Source organism: Hippichthys cyanospilos, chromosome 5 (assembly GCF_059441005.1).
Source record: "Hippichthys cyanospilos isolate Australia breed blue-spotted pipefish chromosome 5, RoL_Hcya_1.0, whole genome shotgun sequence".
Taxonomy (NCBI): Eukaryota; Metazoa; Chordata; class Actinopteri; order Syngnathiformes; family Syngnathidae; genus Hippichthys; species Hippichthys cyanospilos.
In genome coordinates, this window is record NC_142373.1 from 5,779,670 (window position 1) to 5,799,375 (window position 19,706).

Here is a 19,706-nt window from a genome sequence, read left to right on the forward strand (position 1 = left end):
TATATATATATATATATCCTAACCCTCAAGCGTCCCTGCCTGGTTTTTATTCATTCAGCAAAGAACATTACAAGAGATAACAAAAAGAGCCAGTTGGGCGCCACCAACAGCTGGGCCAAGGTCCCAGCTCATACTTTCCTGTGTCAACAGCTTTATCTAAGAACAGGGGCGAGATGAACTATGACTGCATAAATGGATAGCAATGCACTCTATTCTAGACAAGAAATAAGCACATAATGATAACAACCTAATATATGAGCTCCTTCACAGTGGCGTAAAAATTTTTTGAAGCACTGGTCTATGCCCGTAAAATGCTATATGTGTGCTTGTTTCATCAAGGTAAAGAAGCAGCTGCAGGTGCTCTTGATGAAGAGGATTTCATAAAATCTTTTGAAGATGTGCCCTCTGTCCAGGTATTTGAAAATATGACAGCATTGTAAGACTACAAAATGACTTGTTCGAACAATATGTACAAAACCTGTACCTCTGATCACCAGATTTACTCAAACAGAGAGCTGGAAGACCAGCTGATGAAGATCAGAGAAGTCCTGTCAGATGACAAGCATGACTGGGAACACAGAGTGTTAGCAGTAAGTAAAACACATTCCACAAAAAAAATTCCAACCGATCAAAATGTGAGTAGCAAATGACACCACATACACACGGACATGTATGAGGTGTTGAGAGGAAAAATATGTAAATATTGACACATCTGTTTATCACGGTCCCTTTAGCTTAAAAAGGTTCGCTCACTTATGCTGGCTGGGGCAGCAGACTATGAAGGTTTCCCTCAGCAACTGCGTCTGTTGGAGGCGCCACTCAAACTATCTGCTAAAGATCTACGATCCCAGGTGGTCCGTGAGGCCTGCATCACTTTAGGGTAGGTTGAGAAAAGTGCACTCCTATCTGATGAGCCCCAAGGCGTTCATTTACCTTGTTAATCTGTTCAGTGCTTAGCATTGTTTATGACGATGATTATGTAAAGCAGGTCCCACATAAATATGTTAATGCAATTACATGTACTTTTATAATAATAACCAAAATGAAAATAATTAATTTCAACAAAAGCTAGTCAAAATCCCTTTGCCCCTGTCTCATAATTAATTCACAGTTTTAGGCATGAGGTTGTATTTAAATGAGAAATCAAGTTAAATCTTGTCTTCACAATAATATTCCGATTAATATAATGTTTGTGGAATTTGAATGTACCAGCAAAAAACACACCTGTTGATACCATGCAGATCACACTGTATAGCAGTTTACAATACATAAAACTGATCAATTCAAATTGATATGGTTCTAGTAAGCTTTTTTTTTTTTTTTTTTTTTTTTTGTTGTCCTAGAGCCAGGGTTAGTAAAGAACCAACTATTATTCTCTGGTCATCAGCTAATATCTACAGTGCAAAGATCGTTTCAAGTTATTGCCTGAAATAATTATAATTTCAGAAATAAGTATTTCAAGAGTTAGATATTCTTGCCAATTTTGCCAAAATTATATTTATACCAGGTGGCTCAGTGGAAGAGTACTTAGCATATCTGCCCCACAATGCGCCTTCCTTTGTGGAGTTTTCATGTTCTCCCTGAGCCGGCTTGGGTTCTCTGCAGGCACTTCAGTTTCTTCCCACACTCCGAAAACATGCACGGGTTGGTGTATTGGACACTCTAAATTGTCGTTAGGTGTGATTGCGTTTGTGAATGGTTGTTTGTCCCTGTGTGCCCTGCAACTGGCTGGCAACCAGTTCAGGGTGTCCCTGCCTACTCCCTGAACAGAGCTGGGATAAGCACCAGCAACCCTAGTGAGCATAAGCGGCTATAGAAAATGGATGGATGGATGGATGGAACAGTATATTTAAGACAAATGGCATGACACAACTACTACAGAAAAACTTCTGTATTGCCAAATGGATTCTACAAAGAAGGGTCTAATGATAGATTTGCCCTCACCTGCTGTCATTCAGACATTTATCATCTCTGCTGGGTAACAAGTTTGATCATGGAGCAGAGAGTGCCATGCCTACACTGCTGAACCTTGTGCCCAACAGTGCCAAAGTCATGGCCACGTCTGGAATGGCTGCCATTCGCCTCATCCTCAGAGTGAGCTGTTGAGACACAGAAAATGTTTATTATAGTATTTATAAAGTAAATGCATTAAATTTGGTATGATGTATGATATACTTCTATTTTCACAGCACACACACTACCCTCGTCTCATTCCCATCATTACTAGCAACTGCACCTCTAAATCAGTCGCAGTCAGGCGGTAAGTTGACCTTTTTGGCATTCACGATAATAAGCCTCCTTAAATTAAAATTATTAACTTTGTTTTAAAATCCCAATAGCATGCTTTGTTGTTAGATATTGTGACATGAGCAATGTTTGAAATGACATTAATAACCCCCACATATTTTGTTTTATAATACGTTGGTTGTATCATGTCATTATTAAAGTAAAACTTTGGTTCCTTTCTAGACGCTGTTATGAATTTTTAGACCTGATGCTACAGGAGTGGCAGACCAATACATTGGAAAGGTGAACATGAAACTGTATGGCTTCTTGAATATGTCCACCATTGGCATGGGCCGATAAAAGTAATGTCAATGTATCGCGATTTTTAAAATCACGGTTATTTAAAACTGTCCAATTCTGTCAAAACCAGTAAGGTTTTTTCCCCGTCCCGTGTTGCCTGCCTTAACGGGCAATTGCAGTGTGCAGCGGGAGACTTCTCTCATTGTGTATCATACATGAGCCTTCTTGGGCTGCAGCAGCCAAAGACATTGTCCACTTCCTGGTTTATCAACTTCAATACTGCTGTAAGTCTGAGTGATTGATTTGAAATGAACTACCATCACCCGTTAGTAGATAATTTCAAACCAATAATTTTTTGAAATAGTTGTGCATTTATACTTATATTAATATTATAGTGCATTTATACTTATTTTATACTAAGTGCCCATATTTCAGTTTAAATTACATGTGTTAATTCAGAAAGAATACCTGTATACATTTATTAGTGAGCAAAACCTGTTTTAGGTCACTGAAGATTCGTTTTAAATTTATTTACATATTTATTTTAATTTAGTATGGTAAATGTTTGTTCTCATAACAACTGTTTTATTATATGTTTTGTTTAAAAAGAAAACTGTTTTTATAATGTAGAGAAATGTCTACTTAGCAAAAATATTTTTAAATGATATATTTTAGAGCTCTAATTTCAAGACTGCGATACCGTGATAATTTTGCTCTAGCTTATCATACTGTCAGATTCTGATCCGGTCCCATGCATATTCAACCTTGTTATTGAGGATAAAAAACAGTGTTGTTTTTGTTGTTGTATGTAGTTGAAATGTTCATTTCTCTTCTTCCCTCTCACATAGTTGCATTTGAGTTTATTAGCAGAAGAGGTGGGCAACTTACATTTTTTTCCTGGTCCAACAGTTGTCAGTGCCCTGCCCCCTTTCCGTCATAATTGGTCCATTTTTTTCACGCTGAAAATTGTAATTGTCAGTTCCAAATGTCTATCCCAACAATTACAACGACGGATTAAAAATACATTTCCGACATTTTTAATCTGTTGTTTTTTTAGCATTCCTGTCGTCAAAACGGGTGTCCGTCCGTGCTGACAGACTGCCCATCTCTGATTAGCAGCTGACAATGTTTGGTGTACCATTGGTGTTGGCCATTAAACTGATCAATTCTGGACGTCTCAATATCAATTGTTCGGTCTCTCGCCTCTGGGGCCTTAAAAAGCAAGGGATCACTGCTGTGCTTTCTCAAATTCTTTGTAGGCATACAGAGAAAAGATTTGGTCTCTGATGAGAAGAAAGCAAAATGTTTACTCACCATGTTTCCTTATTGTCCTAGACATGTGGCTATTTTGACGGAGACCATCAAGAGAGGCATACACGATGCTGACTCAGAGGCCAGATCCATTGCAAGGAAGTCTGTGTTAAACGAGTTTGGGCTGGAATTTAATGTTTTTGTTTTTTTTTTTTCAGAGACCTGAACATTTTTAACCGTTGAAATGTTTTTGCTTGCCTGCATCATTAGGTGTTATTGGGGTTTCCAAGGTCACTGTAGCCAAGAAGCAGAGCATCTCTTCCATGCGCTGGAGTCCACATATCAGAAAGCGCTTCAGACTCATTTAAAGAGCTCAGACAGCATTGTATCTCTACCTCAGTCGGATCGTTCCTCATCATCTTCCCAGGAGAGTCTTAAGTAAGTAAATGTCTCCTGTAGATTTGTCTGTCTTGAGATATTTTGTAGTTTTTGCCAATTGCAAGAATAATCCAAACTTTTCCAATCATATTAAAATGTGTCATAGTCTCTAGACTATGACACATTTTGATACGATTGTAAAAGTTTGGATTATTATTGAAATTGGTAAGAGGGACCAATGTTGTACACCAATAATTAGCAAATGGATTTAAGGTTTTCAATTGTTTTTGTGCGTGTGTGTGTGTGTGTGTGTGTGTGTGTGTGTGTGTGTGTACACGTGTGTTTTATGTTGTTTTCATAATTATTTACACATGATAATTTGTCAGTTTGAGATTCTGAGCAACGTTGCTGTTTCTCTCCATTTTAGCCGGCCTCTCTCTGTGAAGACAGTCATTGGCGGCAGCATAGCGAGGAGTAAGCACTTTTGCCTCTTATATGAGTCCAAATCAATATTTACTTCATCCACATTGAAAAAAAAAACTTAGTTTTTCAGCATTGAATTGTTAAGAGATTAGAGAAAAGTGTACAAATAAAGTTTAAATACATTTTTAAAAAGTAAAACTATAAATAATAGAATATTCTGTATTTTTCATGTGCATCAGTAAAGTCAACTGGTGTTTTGAATTTATATACTGTATTCTGTAATTAATAAAATCAATTATATTCCTTGCTGAGTGATTTTTTTTTTTATTTGCTCTGTTGTCTCAGCTAAACTCATGAGCGTCCGGATGCCCATTACGTCTGGTTCCCTACAGCGTTCACGTAGCGATGTTGATGTGAATGCTGCCTCCAGCGCCAAGTTAAGGGTGCCCACTGTTCCCGCATCTTCGCCATTCAACTCAGCAGCTGCCCTCCCCCCTGGATCCTATGCCTCCTTAGGTAATCCATTAGTTCTCTCAGATAACTTTCCCAAGTTTAACAAATACTTTACTGTATCTGTAAGGAAACTCTTATCAAAAGAGAAACACCTCATTTGAAATAATGTAAGATAAGAAAATAATGTTTGAGGTATCGCTTACTTTACACATACAATGAAGCTCTGCTCTGTCCTTGTTCACTCTAGTTTTGATGATAAATTAATAATGTGACACTAGTTTGTGTGATATTCATCTTATGTCATGCAATCAGCCAACATTATGAATAACTAAAAAGGTGTGAATACTCCAGATGAGCTTTCAAATGCATTCGTTTCGACCTTCCAGGAGTAATAATTTACCACCAGGTTGTTCTGTGAACAGGACCTGCTTCAGTCACATGTTGACAATGAACAAAATCTATTGGATAAGACCAAGTATGGCTTCAATGTAATGAAAACCAAAGACTCTCTAACTTTATAGGCTCATTGTGGTTTTGTTTTAACACACACAAAAAAAATCTAGAAAAACCTTTGCCCGTTTTGCTTGACCCAGAGGGTCCATAATAGCAGATATTAGCCAGAATGAAACGCGTTCCATACCCATTCAATTGTGTTTCTGTATAAACCATACTTAACATTTTCCTCTTCACCGCTTCTCCCACTCATTGCTGCTTTGCCTTTCCTTAATGCCAAGAAGAAGGCATCCCTGGTAAAAGTGATGGTAAGACTTAATTGTTTATCCATATAAGTGTCTGGAGTTTTTCAAATTGTACTGACAATTTCGTATGTCTATCAGTCAGCTGTCTGTTTATTTTTTCTGGCTGCATCCGTACCGTCGTCTCTTCTCTTATTTACTTCAAACTGATTGTTGGTTGTGTGTAGGGCAGGCGATATACTGTATAATTATTGTATTGTCATCGAGATATTGACGTTCAAGATTTTAATCCTGAAAATAGGGCTGTGTCAGCCATTGTGAACTTTCCACATGTGACGCTCAGACCAACCAACAACATACGGTACAGACTCTCATATCTTCCTCCTTTCGTGTCTGGTGTTGATCAAGAGCTCCATATCAGCAAAACACAGCTGTTTGCCATCAAGCCGTAGATTAAGATATATTCGGTACACTTATAGTATTGTGTTTTACAGCATTGATTATTTGATTATTTTGTGGATAAAATAGTGCTGATTGTAGTATGTATGTATGTTCATTTAATTAAATGGAAGCAATTCCTGCCTTTTTCTCATATCATCCTATTTCCGTAGCAATGCGTGTGTTCCTTGACTGCCACTATCTCTTCTTAGATAAAGGGGAAAAAAAAGCATTGCATAGGGACCCCCAAAGCTTGATCCAGAACGGCACCGTTCACATTGTTGGCTCATAACAGCTGACCAATGTGTGTGTAATGCAATAGTTACAGAAACAAAAGTACTCTAGACGGGTGCACATTATTGCACACTTACTGTAAATCTTATAAACTTCATTTTGCTTCTCAAATATCACAGCGTTTGCTATGTGATATATTTAACTGAAATTACTGATCCAAACAACCAATAATTCATTAAGGAAAATCTTGAAAATGATCAGGGGTACCCAAACGTTTTCATATGGACAAATTTGTACAGAACAGCACACACATTGATGCAGTTACTGTAATGTGTGCACGACAAACACAACACTTCTTTTGCATCATAGACTTATTTATCATGGTTGTGCTACAATGTGAATTTTATTTTTTTTTATATATTGGTGATTTTGTTACTGATGATTACGTAAAAAAAAAACAAAAAAAACATGCACGTTCCAAATAATATTGTATTCATGTTAAAAGAAAGCTCGATTTATTTATTTATTTTTTTACTGAACTTTTTGTAATATCGTTTTCAAGATGTGGTATTGAGGTATATTGAGGTATACAATTTTGTTTATACCGTACAGCCCTAGTAACGTTAAACTGCATGGACTATATCTGCATGGACTTTTTGTAACCCATACAACAATGTCCTGAAGTTCCTACACAAATGACTTATTCTGTTTTAATGTTTTTTTTTTTCTATATGTCTATTGTGATGGACGGACTGCTTAAAGTCTCACTGTGCTGCCCTTTAATTAAAATTATCAGTAGAAATACCATGGATGGAGCAAGACCACATTATCACATCTCGTGCCTACATAGCTTTGCATGACAGTAAAACATGTCGCCAATTGTGGTAATATGGTGTGAAAACCAGTCATCGTTTCAAAATAAACCTTAGCATACCCAAACGCAAATACCGTTTTGAGGAAACACTACAAAATAATAGCTTTCGTAAGGCTGTTGCATTGATCTCTATGTAGTATTTGGTGTGTGTATCTTAGTTTTATTTCATGTATGAGGTTGGTGTCATGTTACTCTTGTTATTGTTGTCATATTGGTGGGCATCAAATAAACAAAAACCAAGAATAGAAAATTATAAAAACAAATCCTTGCATACTTTTTAAGTACCCACATTAGTCAAGGACTTGTTTTACCCCAAGTTGCCAAAATCATTCTACACGTACTTACAAAATGTTAATATAACAACTCCTACTCTGACAGCGAAGACGAGACTTGCAACGAGACTTGCACACCTGCCCACAACGAAAATACAGAAAAGCTGTTCCCTGCTTGCCGCTGCTCTCCATCGGCCCCACTCTCCACCAGGTGAATTTGCAGCGCTGGTGCCTGGTGGAGAGCAGAAGAGATACGACAAGTTGGGAATAACTTTGCCTATTTAGGATGAAGCATAGCAGAGAGGGGCTACTCACTGGTCTTTCTTCATCTGTCTTTCTTTTGCCCAGCTAACTGTGAATGGAATTTAGTACTGACGTTTTAAAGGTTTCCTGGAAAAACGAAATTATAATCAATTCCCGACTCTCCGTGCCCAACTTGAACCAAAATTCCAGAAGCAGCCTTAAAGAAGAAATACAGGATGCACTTATTGCTTTCAAATCACCTGTGTGGCGATACTTGTAAATGTATACTGGCCATTATTTTATCTTACAAATTTTGGAAAATCTAAGTGGGGTCCGTGGCCTCACTGCAGGGGCCCATGAAATGATTGCGGATATTTAAAAAAATAAAAATAAAATATATATATATATATATATATATATATATATATATATTAATGTGTGTGTGTGTTAATTTGATTTTATATTATTGTGAAAGTTACTCTATAATAAAGCAATAAATTCAACCAGTTTAATACATTCTTTAAAATGAAATAATTTTGAAATTTGTCAAAATGCGTTTTGTGTCTACATTGCTTGCTAATGAGGCGATGAAGCTAGCAGAGCTAAAGCGTCATTTTATCTCATAATTTTGTTTTTAATTAAATGTAGTGGAACCCCGGGGTACGACATCTCTGCCTTCCTTTTTTTTCAGGTTACGACATGATCGACATTTTTCCGTCCCCTCTTTACCGTATTTTTTCCTCTTTACGACAAAAACAACTGTCATGACCTTAGGGGTTGGCTGTATTTCTGTTTTGTCTCCATCTTCTGGCGTCTTTAGGTAATTGCTCTTATTTTTTGGTCTCGTCAAACTGCCTGCGCTGTAACGCGTCACTCACATGCCAGTATGCTATTGGGCTGCATCATGACTCCCTAAGATACTTGTCGGCGTCACTATCAAATTGGCGGTATGCTACGGACTGGATCGTGTCTGAGTGCTTAAAATAACTCTTTATTGTGCATTTTACTGCTAAATTCAAACTTGAATGGGTGAGCCATGGGTCCCAAGATCGCTAGTGATGTTAAAGAAGGAAGTAAGAAGATGATTTATATGGAAACGAAGCTGGAGATAATAAAAAAATTATAAGAAGGCTAAGATAGCCTAGCCAAGGCTAGGCTACCCTCACTAGGGAATATGGCCATAACAAGCTTGTCACATAAAGGTAAATAAATCCTTTCTAGATTTTTTATTCATGATGTTTTTTTTAATTATATACATGTATATTATATATACTTGGCACTTACTACATTTTTTTGATCCATTTTTTTAATATTTATAGACCATTTTGATGTTTTTACCTGGGGTTTTATATGCATAAGCAAATTAACATAGGTTTGGATTGCCCGCCATACGGCAAATTCGCGTTACGATCCCAACTACGGAATAGAATAATCTTGTAAACCGGAGGCCCACTGTAATTCGTAGCAACTTATTTGGGGAAAATTGACCCAGTTTGTCATGAGTGCAATTTTCAATTTTTATTTTCTCAACATCAGTATCGATGAAAAGTAACATATATTTGTTGTCAAATTGGCTTAAATGATCATTTTTTGAATATTTATCTTTGGGACGTGATCTGTTTATTTTAATAAATGTTCTAAGAGACATATTGGACAATACTCTGCCTGTCAAGCCACGGTCTTGTCAAAGCCAAACTTTGTGAGGAAGGCCGCAGCCTATCCTTCAAAATTAACGCTACTTATGGTATTAATAACATGTGACACAAACGGCATTGCAACTGTTTTGCTTTGAAGTTACTTTCTGGAAGCATAGTCATGAAAACATAGTCATGAAAACATAGTCATGAAAACACTTAACCAACTTGATAATCTTTCTTGAGTGAGCAGCCTTTGTTCAAAGCAACACTGATGAAATCATTCGCGTTTACACAGGGTTGCTTGGAAATGCTAAGGTTTTTTTTATTGTTATTTTTTTATTGCTCTTCATTTCTCCTCTTTCACTCCCAACCTTCCCTTTTTGATATCGGCATCCTGTCCTCTTTCATGTTCTCATTTTTTTTAAATGGTGTTTAAGCAGTTTTCAAGCTTATTGAGCGCTCATTGATATCACTTGGCAATATTTACAGATTTTGGAACTCAGTGCACACAGTCGACGCAGCGCATCATAAGAAAATTACTCGATTTAGGCGATAATTCAAACTTTTAAACGTGCCTTATGGCTTTGAAAATACAGTAACAACATTGCTGGTTGGCTGCATATTATTTACTTGATAACAGAGGCTGCGGTTCGCTGTAAATTTGAACATGGGCCGCAATTGGCTGCTGGACCGGATTTTGGTCATGCCTGGTATACTGTCAAGCTACAACATTTTGACCATTTAAATTCAAATACAGTTGGCCCCCGTGTTACGAACTTAATCCGTTCAGCAGCTACGCTCGTAACTTGAACTGCTCGTATGACGGGCAATCCAAACCTATGTTAATTAGTGAATGCATGCATCGCGTGCAAAAACCTTAGGTAAAAACATCACGACTTTATACACATATTAAAAATGACTAACATAATCTACTGTACAGTTAAATTAAATAACATATACAAAGGAAAAATGACATTTACCTTTGGGGCAACGTGACTTGAGCTGGGTGGAGGCGGAGGGGAGCAGAGACCAACCCGCAGAATTTATTGATTTATTTTCTTAAACGGGAACTTTTCTCAAACTAGAACATATCACCGGCGATTTCCTTCTCTTTAATCCATAATAGAAGAAGCCTCTCCATTTTGTTGATCGAGGTCCGTCCCCCGGCAAGGAAAGTCTTGCCCTTAGAAGATTGCCGAGCGCTTACGGCCATACTCACGAGCAAGGTTAACCATGCGTGCGCCTCCTTCGTATTTTTTATTTTTTTTATTATTGTCTCCTGCTTCGTTTCTATTGTCATCATCCTCTTACTTCTTCCTTTACCGCCACTAGCAAGTTTAGAAGCCATGTCTAACAGATAAAGTTTGCAAAGTCTTCACAACATTCCATCCTTCCGTTTTTGACTCATTTTCTCTCCTTCCCTCCGTCTCTACCAGCTGTGCCATCAAGCTAGATGAAGGCGTTCGACCAATAGCATATCGGCTTCTCCGTGACTGACACCGTGACTGAAACAGTGACTGTGAAATTGTAAGAGCAATAGCATATCAGCGTTACCGTGTCATGTGTGAGCAGATGATTTCGTTGAATTAGTTAATTGATGTCAATTGTACGTACACATTGACTGGCTACGCGTGGTTAAATCAGAGATAAAACCATCACGTATTTACATTCTTATTTAAAATTAGTACCATAACCTACCGTGTAGTTAATTTAAATAACATGGATACACAAAGGATAAATGACATTATCCTCTGGGGCGACGTGATTTGAGCTGAGTGGAGACGGAGGTGAGCAAAGACCAACCCGCAGAATTTATTTATTTATTTTCTTAAACAAGAACTTTTCTCAAACTAAAACATATCACCGGCCATTTCCTTCTCTTTAATCCATAATAGAAGAAGCCTCTCAATTTTGTTGTCGATCGAGGTCCGTCCCCCGGCAAGGAAAGTCTTGCCCTTAGAAGATTGCCGAGCGGTTCCTTCCATACTCACGAGCAAGGTTAACTATGCATGCACCTCCTTCGTATTTTTTTATTATCTCCTGCTTGGTTTCTATTGTCATCATCCTCTTACTTCTTCCTTTACCGCCACTTGCAATTTTGGAAGCCATGTCTAACAGATAAAGTTTGCAAAGTCTTCACAACATTCCTTCCTTCCGTTTTTCACCTATTTTCTCTCCTTCCTTCCATCCCGACCAGCTGTGCCATCAAGCTAGATAAAGGCGTTCGGCCAATAGCATATCGGCATTTCTGTGATTGACGTGACGCCGGCCAATAGCATCTCCGTGACTGACACCATGACTGAGACAGTGACTGTGACATTGTAAGAGCAATAGCGTTTAACGTTGCCGTGATAAGCATCAACTTCTGATTTAGCTGACGTAGCAAAGCGAAAATAAATGTACGTATACAATGGCCGGCATGTCATAGTGTTCGCAAGACGGAAGGTTTGTTCATAAGTGGGGGACAAAAAACTCCGCGGTCCACGCTCGTAAGTCGAAATGTTCGTAAAAGAGGGTGTTCGTAAACTGGGGGCCGACTGTACAAAACCTTACAGATTAAATATAAAACCTATCCATTTTTGTGCCTTTGTTGTAAAATTCATAAACCTACTTTTTCTGGCTTGATTATTCTATTGTGACAAATCTACAGAGAAGTTTTCAGCTTCACCAGTTTTGTAACACATTCCAACATCATGATTGTTTGGTTTGTTTAGGTTTCCAAATTTGTTAATTGGTATACATGTAAGTATAAATAATTGTTAACCTATATTCCTGTGTGTACCTGGTCTTTCTGCCGATCTCTCCATAACCCTGAAATATATGAACGGTTAAAAAAAAATACAAGTTGATTGACACAGGGTAGTCTTAATTTAAACCAAAAGAACCTGGTTTGATTGTCTTCAGGTTTGGATTTTTTTCAGACTTTGTTCATCCCCTTCATTTGGGCTCCCTATTGTTCTCGTTTACAACATTTAGTTCAGGGGTTTAATTTCCCACAGTGGGGATAGGCACCAGCAAGCCAGCTAAGGAGGGTAAGCGGATACAGAAAATGGATGGATGGGTTTAATTACCCATCAGAAGGGCATTTGCTCACTCTACATATTTTTTTCTTCTCCACTGTACATTGGTACCTTCCCATCTCCTTCAGGTCGTGTTCGTACCCGAAGACAAAGTTCGGGCAGTACAAGCGGAGCCAGTCTTTCAGGGATGGACAGCAGAGGGCGAAGCCGAGCCAAAGTGATTTCTCAGTCTCAGCGTATGTATGCACAAAAATGTAATTTACCACAAAGTCATCTGTGTCTTGACATTATTTGTGCAAGTATGGTGATCCACTTCCTCTTTATAATGAAGTTTTAGCTATTTTTAAGCTCAATATATGTATATCCAACAGGATAAAAAAATGTGCGTGTTGTGTGTGTTTGTGTATATGAACTTGTTTTTTGCTACATTGTGGGGACCAAATCTTGGTTTTTACTGTTTTTGTGGGGACGTCTTGCACTTTTAGGAACCTTTTTGGGGGACCCTACAAGTTCAGAACACTTTTCATTTTATACTTTTAGAGTATAGGTATGAATTAGATTTTGGTTGAGGTTAGGGCAGACATGTCCAAACTCTGTCCTTGAGGGCAGCCTATCCTGCATATTTTTGAGTTTTCTGTCCTCTTAACACACGTGATTCAAATTATGCCTGGGTTAGGGTAAAACAGGGTGCCCAAATCCAGTCCTCGAGAGCCCCTATCCAGCCTGTTTTCCATGTAACCCTCATCTGGTACACACCAGATTCAAATTTTCAGGTAATAAGCAAGGTTTGCAAAAGTCTGATAACAATAATGGTGACTTGAATCAAGCGTACTGGATGAGGCTTACATGGAAAGGGCATGCCTGGGGTAAGGTTTAGGATTAGGCAATCATTTCTTATGGTTAAGTTTAGGTCTTGGGGTTTAGGAAATGCATTACGTCATGGCATATCCCCTCTATGATAGTAAAAACCCTGTGTGCGTGTGTGTTTGTATTTGCATACATGGCTCATATATTGTGTATGTTTGTTGACATGGTTCTGTTTTGCAAATATAGTATTTTTCACATTCTCTCATTGGAACCATATTCACTGTCATTTAAGGTTTGGTGCCCTATGATTTCTTTAATGTGGTATAAAAGTCAAATTGATAATCAAACATTTGCATGATAAAATAACTTAACACTAAAAATTGCGAAACATAAGCTAAAATACACTGTCTGCTCAACAGCTTAGCTCATAAACTCTTGAATGTCAGATGTTTCTAAGGATACGTTTCATTTGTCAACAAGCAGCAGAATCAGGGTATAGTGCAAATATCACTTGTAATTCATTCTTAAAAAACAAAAACAAAACGTCCTTTTAAAACCTATACAGCATCTAGATTTCATAGGGCCAAAGGAATGCATGCTGCATAAAATCAACAAACATAATCCTCCTTTATGTCTCATTTGGACCGTTCTTGATCTTCAATTGTCCTGCCGATTGCTTCCATCATTCAGGATCCAGATCAGCCAATCCCATCCGTGGTAAGGCTTCATCCAATAATAAACTGGATGGCTTATGCACTATCCCCCTAAGCTGACACAACTTTGCATGCCATGATCCTTTAGGCCCTTTACTTTCAGTTCACCACTTTGTTGCATGCTTTAATTGTGAATGTTTGTATGTTCAGAAGTTGGTCAGAACATACAAATTGGGCATGGCAATTTTCTTTTCTATGTAAGTTTGTCTGGTAACTGGTAGCATTTGTCACATTTCCATTCCTACTTAAAGTTCATACCCCGTGTGTGTCAACAAGTAACTTATGTGCATTCATTCATTTCATTTTCTGTTTGTCCAATGATTAGTTGCTGGAGTTACATCATATGAACCCCGTTTATTTTGAAGAATTTATGGACATTATACTAATTTTTTTATGAATTGGATACACTCATAAATTTCAAAAATTAAGAATTGGTAATTATTACTGGCATTTCCTGAGTGACTCAGCTTTATTTCATTTTTACTTGCCACTGAGGTTAGAGAGTCACGTAATTTCAATTCTCTGTCTGTCCTTGCACATATGGTAGAATTGACAATAAAGCAAACTTTGAACTTTTGGAGTCAATGCTCCAAGCATTGCATTGCATACAATGGTAAAAAGAAGTCTGCGAAATTTCTGCATAAAATATGATCTGATCTTCACCTTAATCACAGGTTTAATTAAAGAATCTATTCAAACAAACTTACTCTAACAGGAGATTCTAACCTTTTTATCACAACTGACCATACAACGCTAGAAATTTTTATCGTAGCCTCCCGGAGTGTTAGTCAGCAATTGACAATTTTGTCGAGGGGGTGCTGACATATCAACACTTAACAATTAAATTGTCGATGGGGGCAAATGGCGAATATAATGTGCACATAAAATATGAACTTACCGTTAGTGGAGCTCATAACCTGTCTATACTGGGCCCCCCCTTCCCAAGGGCCTCCCCCTTCCCAAAGGCGTCTATTACTCATTTAACTTATTTGTCAGAGAAATGTTGGCGCTCAAGTGACCAAAACAAATCTGAGAGAATCTAGCCAGTTTTTAAAACAATAGGTTTTTCAAAATAAAATAGCTGTCATTCACGGATAATATATAGAACGGAAATAGTTCTTTTCTGACCTCAGTGTGCGTCAGAACACAGTTTGACAGATAGCAAATAGTCTTCAAGAGAAACGAAGAGGCTGGAGTAAATTGTTACAAACAAACTAAACGTTTATACAGTACAAAGTGAAATGAACTAACAAACACGCATGTTGAATTAAAGAAAATCAAAACACAACTCATAACAGATGCTTTCGTAGGCACAAACAGCAAGTGAAATTTACAAGAACACTGGGAGCTTTCTAGCGGCTTTAAATTGTTGTTCAGTTGACGTTGTCACTGCCCCGTGAGCCGGAGATGTCATGTGATTAAATCACCCCACCATAATAAAGCCCGGAAGTAAATTGAAATCAATTACTCAGAAACACTTGAAGAGGGAGGCAAAACAACATAAACACCAGCCAACTCTTATACGCCGTGACAAGTTCCTTATTTCGAGGCTGGCCCATGTGGCCCGTTACCATTTGATCCACAGATGGGGACTGGGTCATGGCACAGCAGTTTGGGACCTCAGCTCTAACCGATAAGAGAGGAAACTGTTATGTTACTTCTAGACCAGAGACCCCCAACCTTTTTATCACCAAGTACCGGTCAATGCTTGAGATTTTTATCGGCATATGTTGAGGGGAAGTAAATCACCAATTCACAATTTAATTGTTGAAGGGGGGCTGGACAGATATCAACGCTTGACCTACTTATTTTTAACGGGGGGCAAATGGCAAATATAAAGTGCTCATCAAATATGAATTTGCCAATAACGCCAAACCAATAGGAGCCCTCAACTTGTTTCTCTCTTCACACAGTTGGAATGTCAAGGCAAGCTCATCTAGTTCAGCAACAAAAAAGTAGAGAATCTATTCCTTGTCGGTTTGTGGGTCCTTTTTGTACTAAGTAGAGCTCGAAGTCCTTACTGCGGACCGGGGGGGTGGGGGGCTGGCTGCTCTGAAAACCACATCACAAAACGTATGGACTGTCTACGGGCACACCGAACGCTGAATCTTTCGCCGAATCTCTACGCTCATTCGCGGGGCTTTCTGTCGCTGTTCTACTTTTTGTCCACTTTTTTGTTGCGCGAGGAGAGGGGAGGGGAGGGGAGCGAGCATGCTGTGCACTTTACGGTAGATCCGGAAAGAAGAGCGTTGCAGAGAACTTTCACTTTTCTGGGATTTGACAATGCCAATATTTTCACCGACAGCACCTTTATTCTTTGCGGCAATACTCGCCTGCCAAAAAATAAAACTTTCAATGTTACAATCAAGTCCAATGTTTTCCAGCTTTTATTGAAACGATTCAAAATATTTTACTGGAAAAAAAAAATGTTACAGCCCACCACTTAGCAAATTGATTTACCAAACATGGATATTTAAGTAGGCCTACCTTCTATTTTCTAGTGGAAGAGGATTTGATAGTTCTGCTTGTTGCTATATGTGGCTGACATAGATAAATTAGCATTTGTTTAATGGAAAATAAATTTAGTGAAGAATCCTCCGTGAGCTAGAATGTCAGCTGAAAACTGCCAGAAATCACCAACACAAACTGCTGTGTGTATTAACAAATTTATCATGCATTACATGAAAATATTAAACAAGAATATGCATCAACAGGAATAAAATACGTAGAGAGTTTTTATTATCTAAAAAAGACATTGCTGAAGGTTTGCATTTTGTCAAAGAACACTATTGGCAAGATATTTTCTGGACACACAAATTCATTGTCTGGAATCACCCATTCAAAGTTCTGGCGTCAACCCATTTGAAATGCTGTGGTATGACTATGACATCCCACAATTATTGCTGAACTACAGCATTTATAAATAGGGAAGGGTAAAAAATGTGCCATGATCGTTGTTCATATTCGACCTGCCTTTATAAGAAAGTTTTATTTGAGGTTATTGCTACCGAGGAAGGGTCACCCACTTATTAAATTCAAGACTTCTCTAATGTTTTCCTGCCTGTTAGATCAATCAGTTTATGGTAAATGGTAAATGGACTTTCACTTATATAGCACTTTTCCTCCTTGGGTACCCAAAGCGCTTTACACAAACTAGTCATTTACCTACTGATGACGCAGCATCAGGAGCAACTGAGGATTCAGTGTCTGTGCTTAAGGACACTTCGAAATGGTCTTGATGGTCGGGGGATTGAACCCACAGCCTCTCAGCTGGGAGATGACCACTTTACCACCGAGCCATGCCGCCCTGGCATGTATGGCACTATGTAGAAAATTAAGAAAGTCTTAGGGGTGCTCAAGCTTTTTCCTCCCACTGTAGATATTGTAGGCCTTTATTTTCAAAGTAGAACTTGCATACATGTACTAAAGCACTATATAATTTATGTAGGTGTCGCCGTGAACATTTTTTTCTTAAGGAAATTAGCAAGCCATACAACTTGAGGCCTAACAGAGTGCATTCACCTTCAAATGTGATAGTTTTATCTTAGTAAATGCAACACTATTGGGTTATTTTATGTTACAAAAATTTCTGTTCTCAGTTTGTTTTTCTTAAATACACAATAATACGTCAGAGGTGTGCATCTCTCCAACAGAAGCTGATTGGATAAAGTGTGTAATTTGATTCAAAGACAGTACATTTTAAAGTGGAATGATTGATTCAATTTGTTTCAGTGTGATTTTGATTCAGTTTGCTCTGATTTTGTCACCACTGTAAATTTCTTGAAAGAGTCATTTTTAAGACGGTGATATACGGTGATAGGGAAGTCCAGTTCCTTTAGATCTGTACCCTGTATGTTGTTTATGTTCACATTTCCCATAATGCCTTCAAATCATCTCATCAGCAAGCTCTGTGAAAGTCTGAGGGCGATCCTGATCCATTTGAATCAGGTATGATGAAAATGAGGGACTCTGAAAAGAGCCAGGACACAGCTCCTACCCTTGGTCAAATACAAAGAAGAGTATTTTTACATGTTGTTATGTTTATTAACTTGTAACAGCATGTAAAAAAACAAACAAAAAACACTCCAAATCCCTAACTATTCCCATTAAGTTTAACGATAAAAAAAATGTCAGCACCATCAAACTGTTTTGCATACATTATTTTCATGACTTTTTTTTTTTTTGACTAGTTATAGCATTGGTACAGGACACTTTCTAAACCATAGCCAGTCTTTGTTGCACCACTAGAACACACTGTGTATGACCTTCACACATAGGTGGTTGTGTGAAGTAATTGCCAGGATACATTTCTTTTTATTGAGAATATACTTAATGCATAGTACTATTGATTGATTGATTTGAGGTCTGAGTATGTTTTTCTTTTAGGCTTTTTTATTGATTTTATGTTCATTGTTTATACTGTTTTTAAGTCAAAGTTTAATGCCCATGTACTTCTCATCAGCTGGGAGTCGCTCCAACTCCCCAGGAAAACCGTTTGGACACAGCAGCTATGGTCGGATCCTTCGAGCAACAGCATCTGCCTCCAACACACCAGCTGACAAACGTAGCAGGATCCGGATCCCTCGCAGCCAAGGGTGCAGCCGAGAGACCAGCCCAAGTAGAATGAGCTTAGGTATGCTCGGCACACTTATCCACCTAATTAGTACTTAATTGCCCTGCAATATGACTTATATGGTTAAAAAATATCAAAATGTAGACTTATGAAGCAAATACATTTGTTATACATGTTGACCAACAATGCTTAGATTGGTAAGAGGGTTCACCCTTTACTGAGGGGCTTTTGGGTGATTTTATTAATTGAAAATGTTCGGGCAAATTAAATTTCAATACTGCAGACAAATTGAAAAATATTCCCGCCATATTGTCTTTTATACAATTACTCGATTAGGAGGGTGTTGGGTGTCAAAATATACATTTGCTATGTTTATCCCATAGCAAATGTTCTTATTTTAACCCACTTTGGAATTTGATTGAACTTTTTTTTGCTCGTATTTGTCCAAACTACAACCTCTTAATGTTAGAGAGGAAGTCAACCAAAAAATCATATTCCCAATATGTCCAATTCAGCGCCAATATTCTAAACACAGAATTAAGCAGCAAATCTATCATTTTTTTTTTACTTCTCTGCGTCATCCTTTTTATCACTCGCTATTGACTGAAAATAACATCACAGTTGCTTAGGGTTCTCAGAATTATGTGGAATCCCCGGGTTAGGCTCAGTCAACAGCAAGTGGCGAAATGACTCACCCCGATACAGGTAAAAAGGGGTGGAGTTTGCTGCTTAGTTATGTTCTACAAATGCTATGGTCATCATAATCCCAGATAAAGATAACACACAGGATCTATGGCGTTATATTTGTGCCACCATCGCGAGCAAAAATACATTTTGAGCACAGAAAACATTTTTGAGCGAGCACAAATAGATTTTGAGCACAGAAAAAAGTATTGAGTGCGCAATGATACGAGTTTGAGCGAGTGACAATACATTTTGATCGCAGCCCTCCCTCACTCAACATCTCGCTCTCACTTGCGATAGCCCTCCCTCCCTCTCTTAACATCTAGAGCTCGCTCCCTCAACATCTAGCTCTCGGTCGCTTGAGTTGTGTCTCTTCTGCGCACTCAAGTTGTGGCACATGTTGAGCGAGGAAGGGTGGGCTATCACGAGCGAGATGTTGAACGAGGGAGGGGTATTGCGAGCGAGCAAAAAGGAATTTTGAGCAA

At 38.2% G+C, this 19,706-nt stretch overlaps 1 protein-coding gene across 1 annotated transcript in view; it reads left to right on the forward strand.

Annotated features, from left to right (window-relative positions):
* The window catches only part of clasp1a (cytoplasmic linker associated protein 1a), a 100,637-nt gene that overhangs the window by 22,654 nt on the left and 58,277 nt on the right, over nt 1-19,706 (forward strand). The window contains exons 10-23 of the mRNA XM_088414221.1: nt 340-413; nt 498-590; nt 735-880; nt 1,959-2,094; nt 2,190-2,260; nt 2,470-2,529; nt 3,862-3,939; nt 4,048-4,215; nt 4,583-4,629; nt 4,924-5,094; nt 5,769-5,792; nt 12,573-12,680; nt 13,942-13,968; nt 18,427-18,597. Coding sequence (XP_088270347.1) covers nt 340-413; nt 498-590; nt 735-880; nt 1,959-2,094; nt 2,190-2,260; nt 2,470-2,529; nt 3,862-3,939; nt 4,048-4,215; nt 4,583-4,629; nt 4,924-5,094; nt 5,769-5,792; nt 12,573-12,680; nt 13,942-13,968; nt 18,427-18,597 — 1,374 coding nt within the window. The remainder of the gene's footprint in view (nt 1-339; nt 414-497; nt 591-734; nt 881-1,958; nt 2,095-2,189; nt 2,261-2,469; nt 2,530-3,861; nt 3,940-4,047; nt 4,216-4,582; nt 4,630-4,923; nt 5,095-5,768; nt 5,793-12,572; nt 12,681-13,941; nt 13,969-18,426; nt 18,598-19,706) is intronic.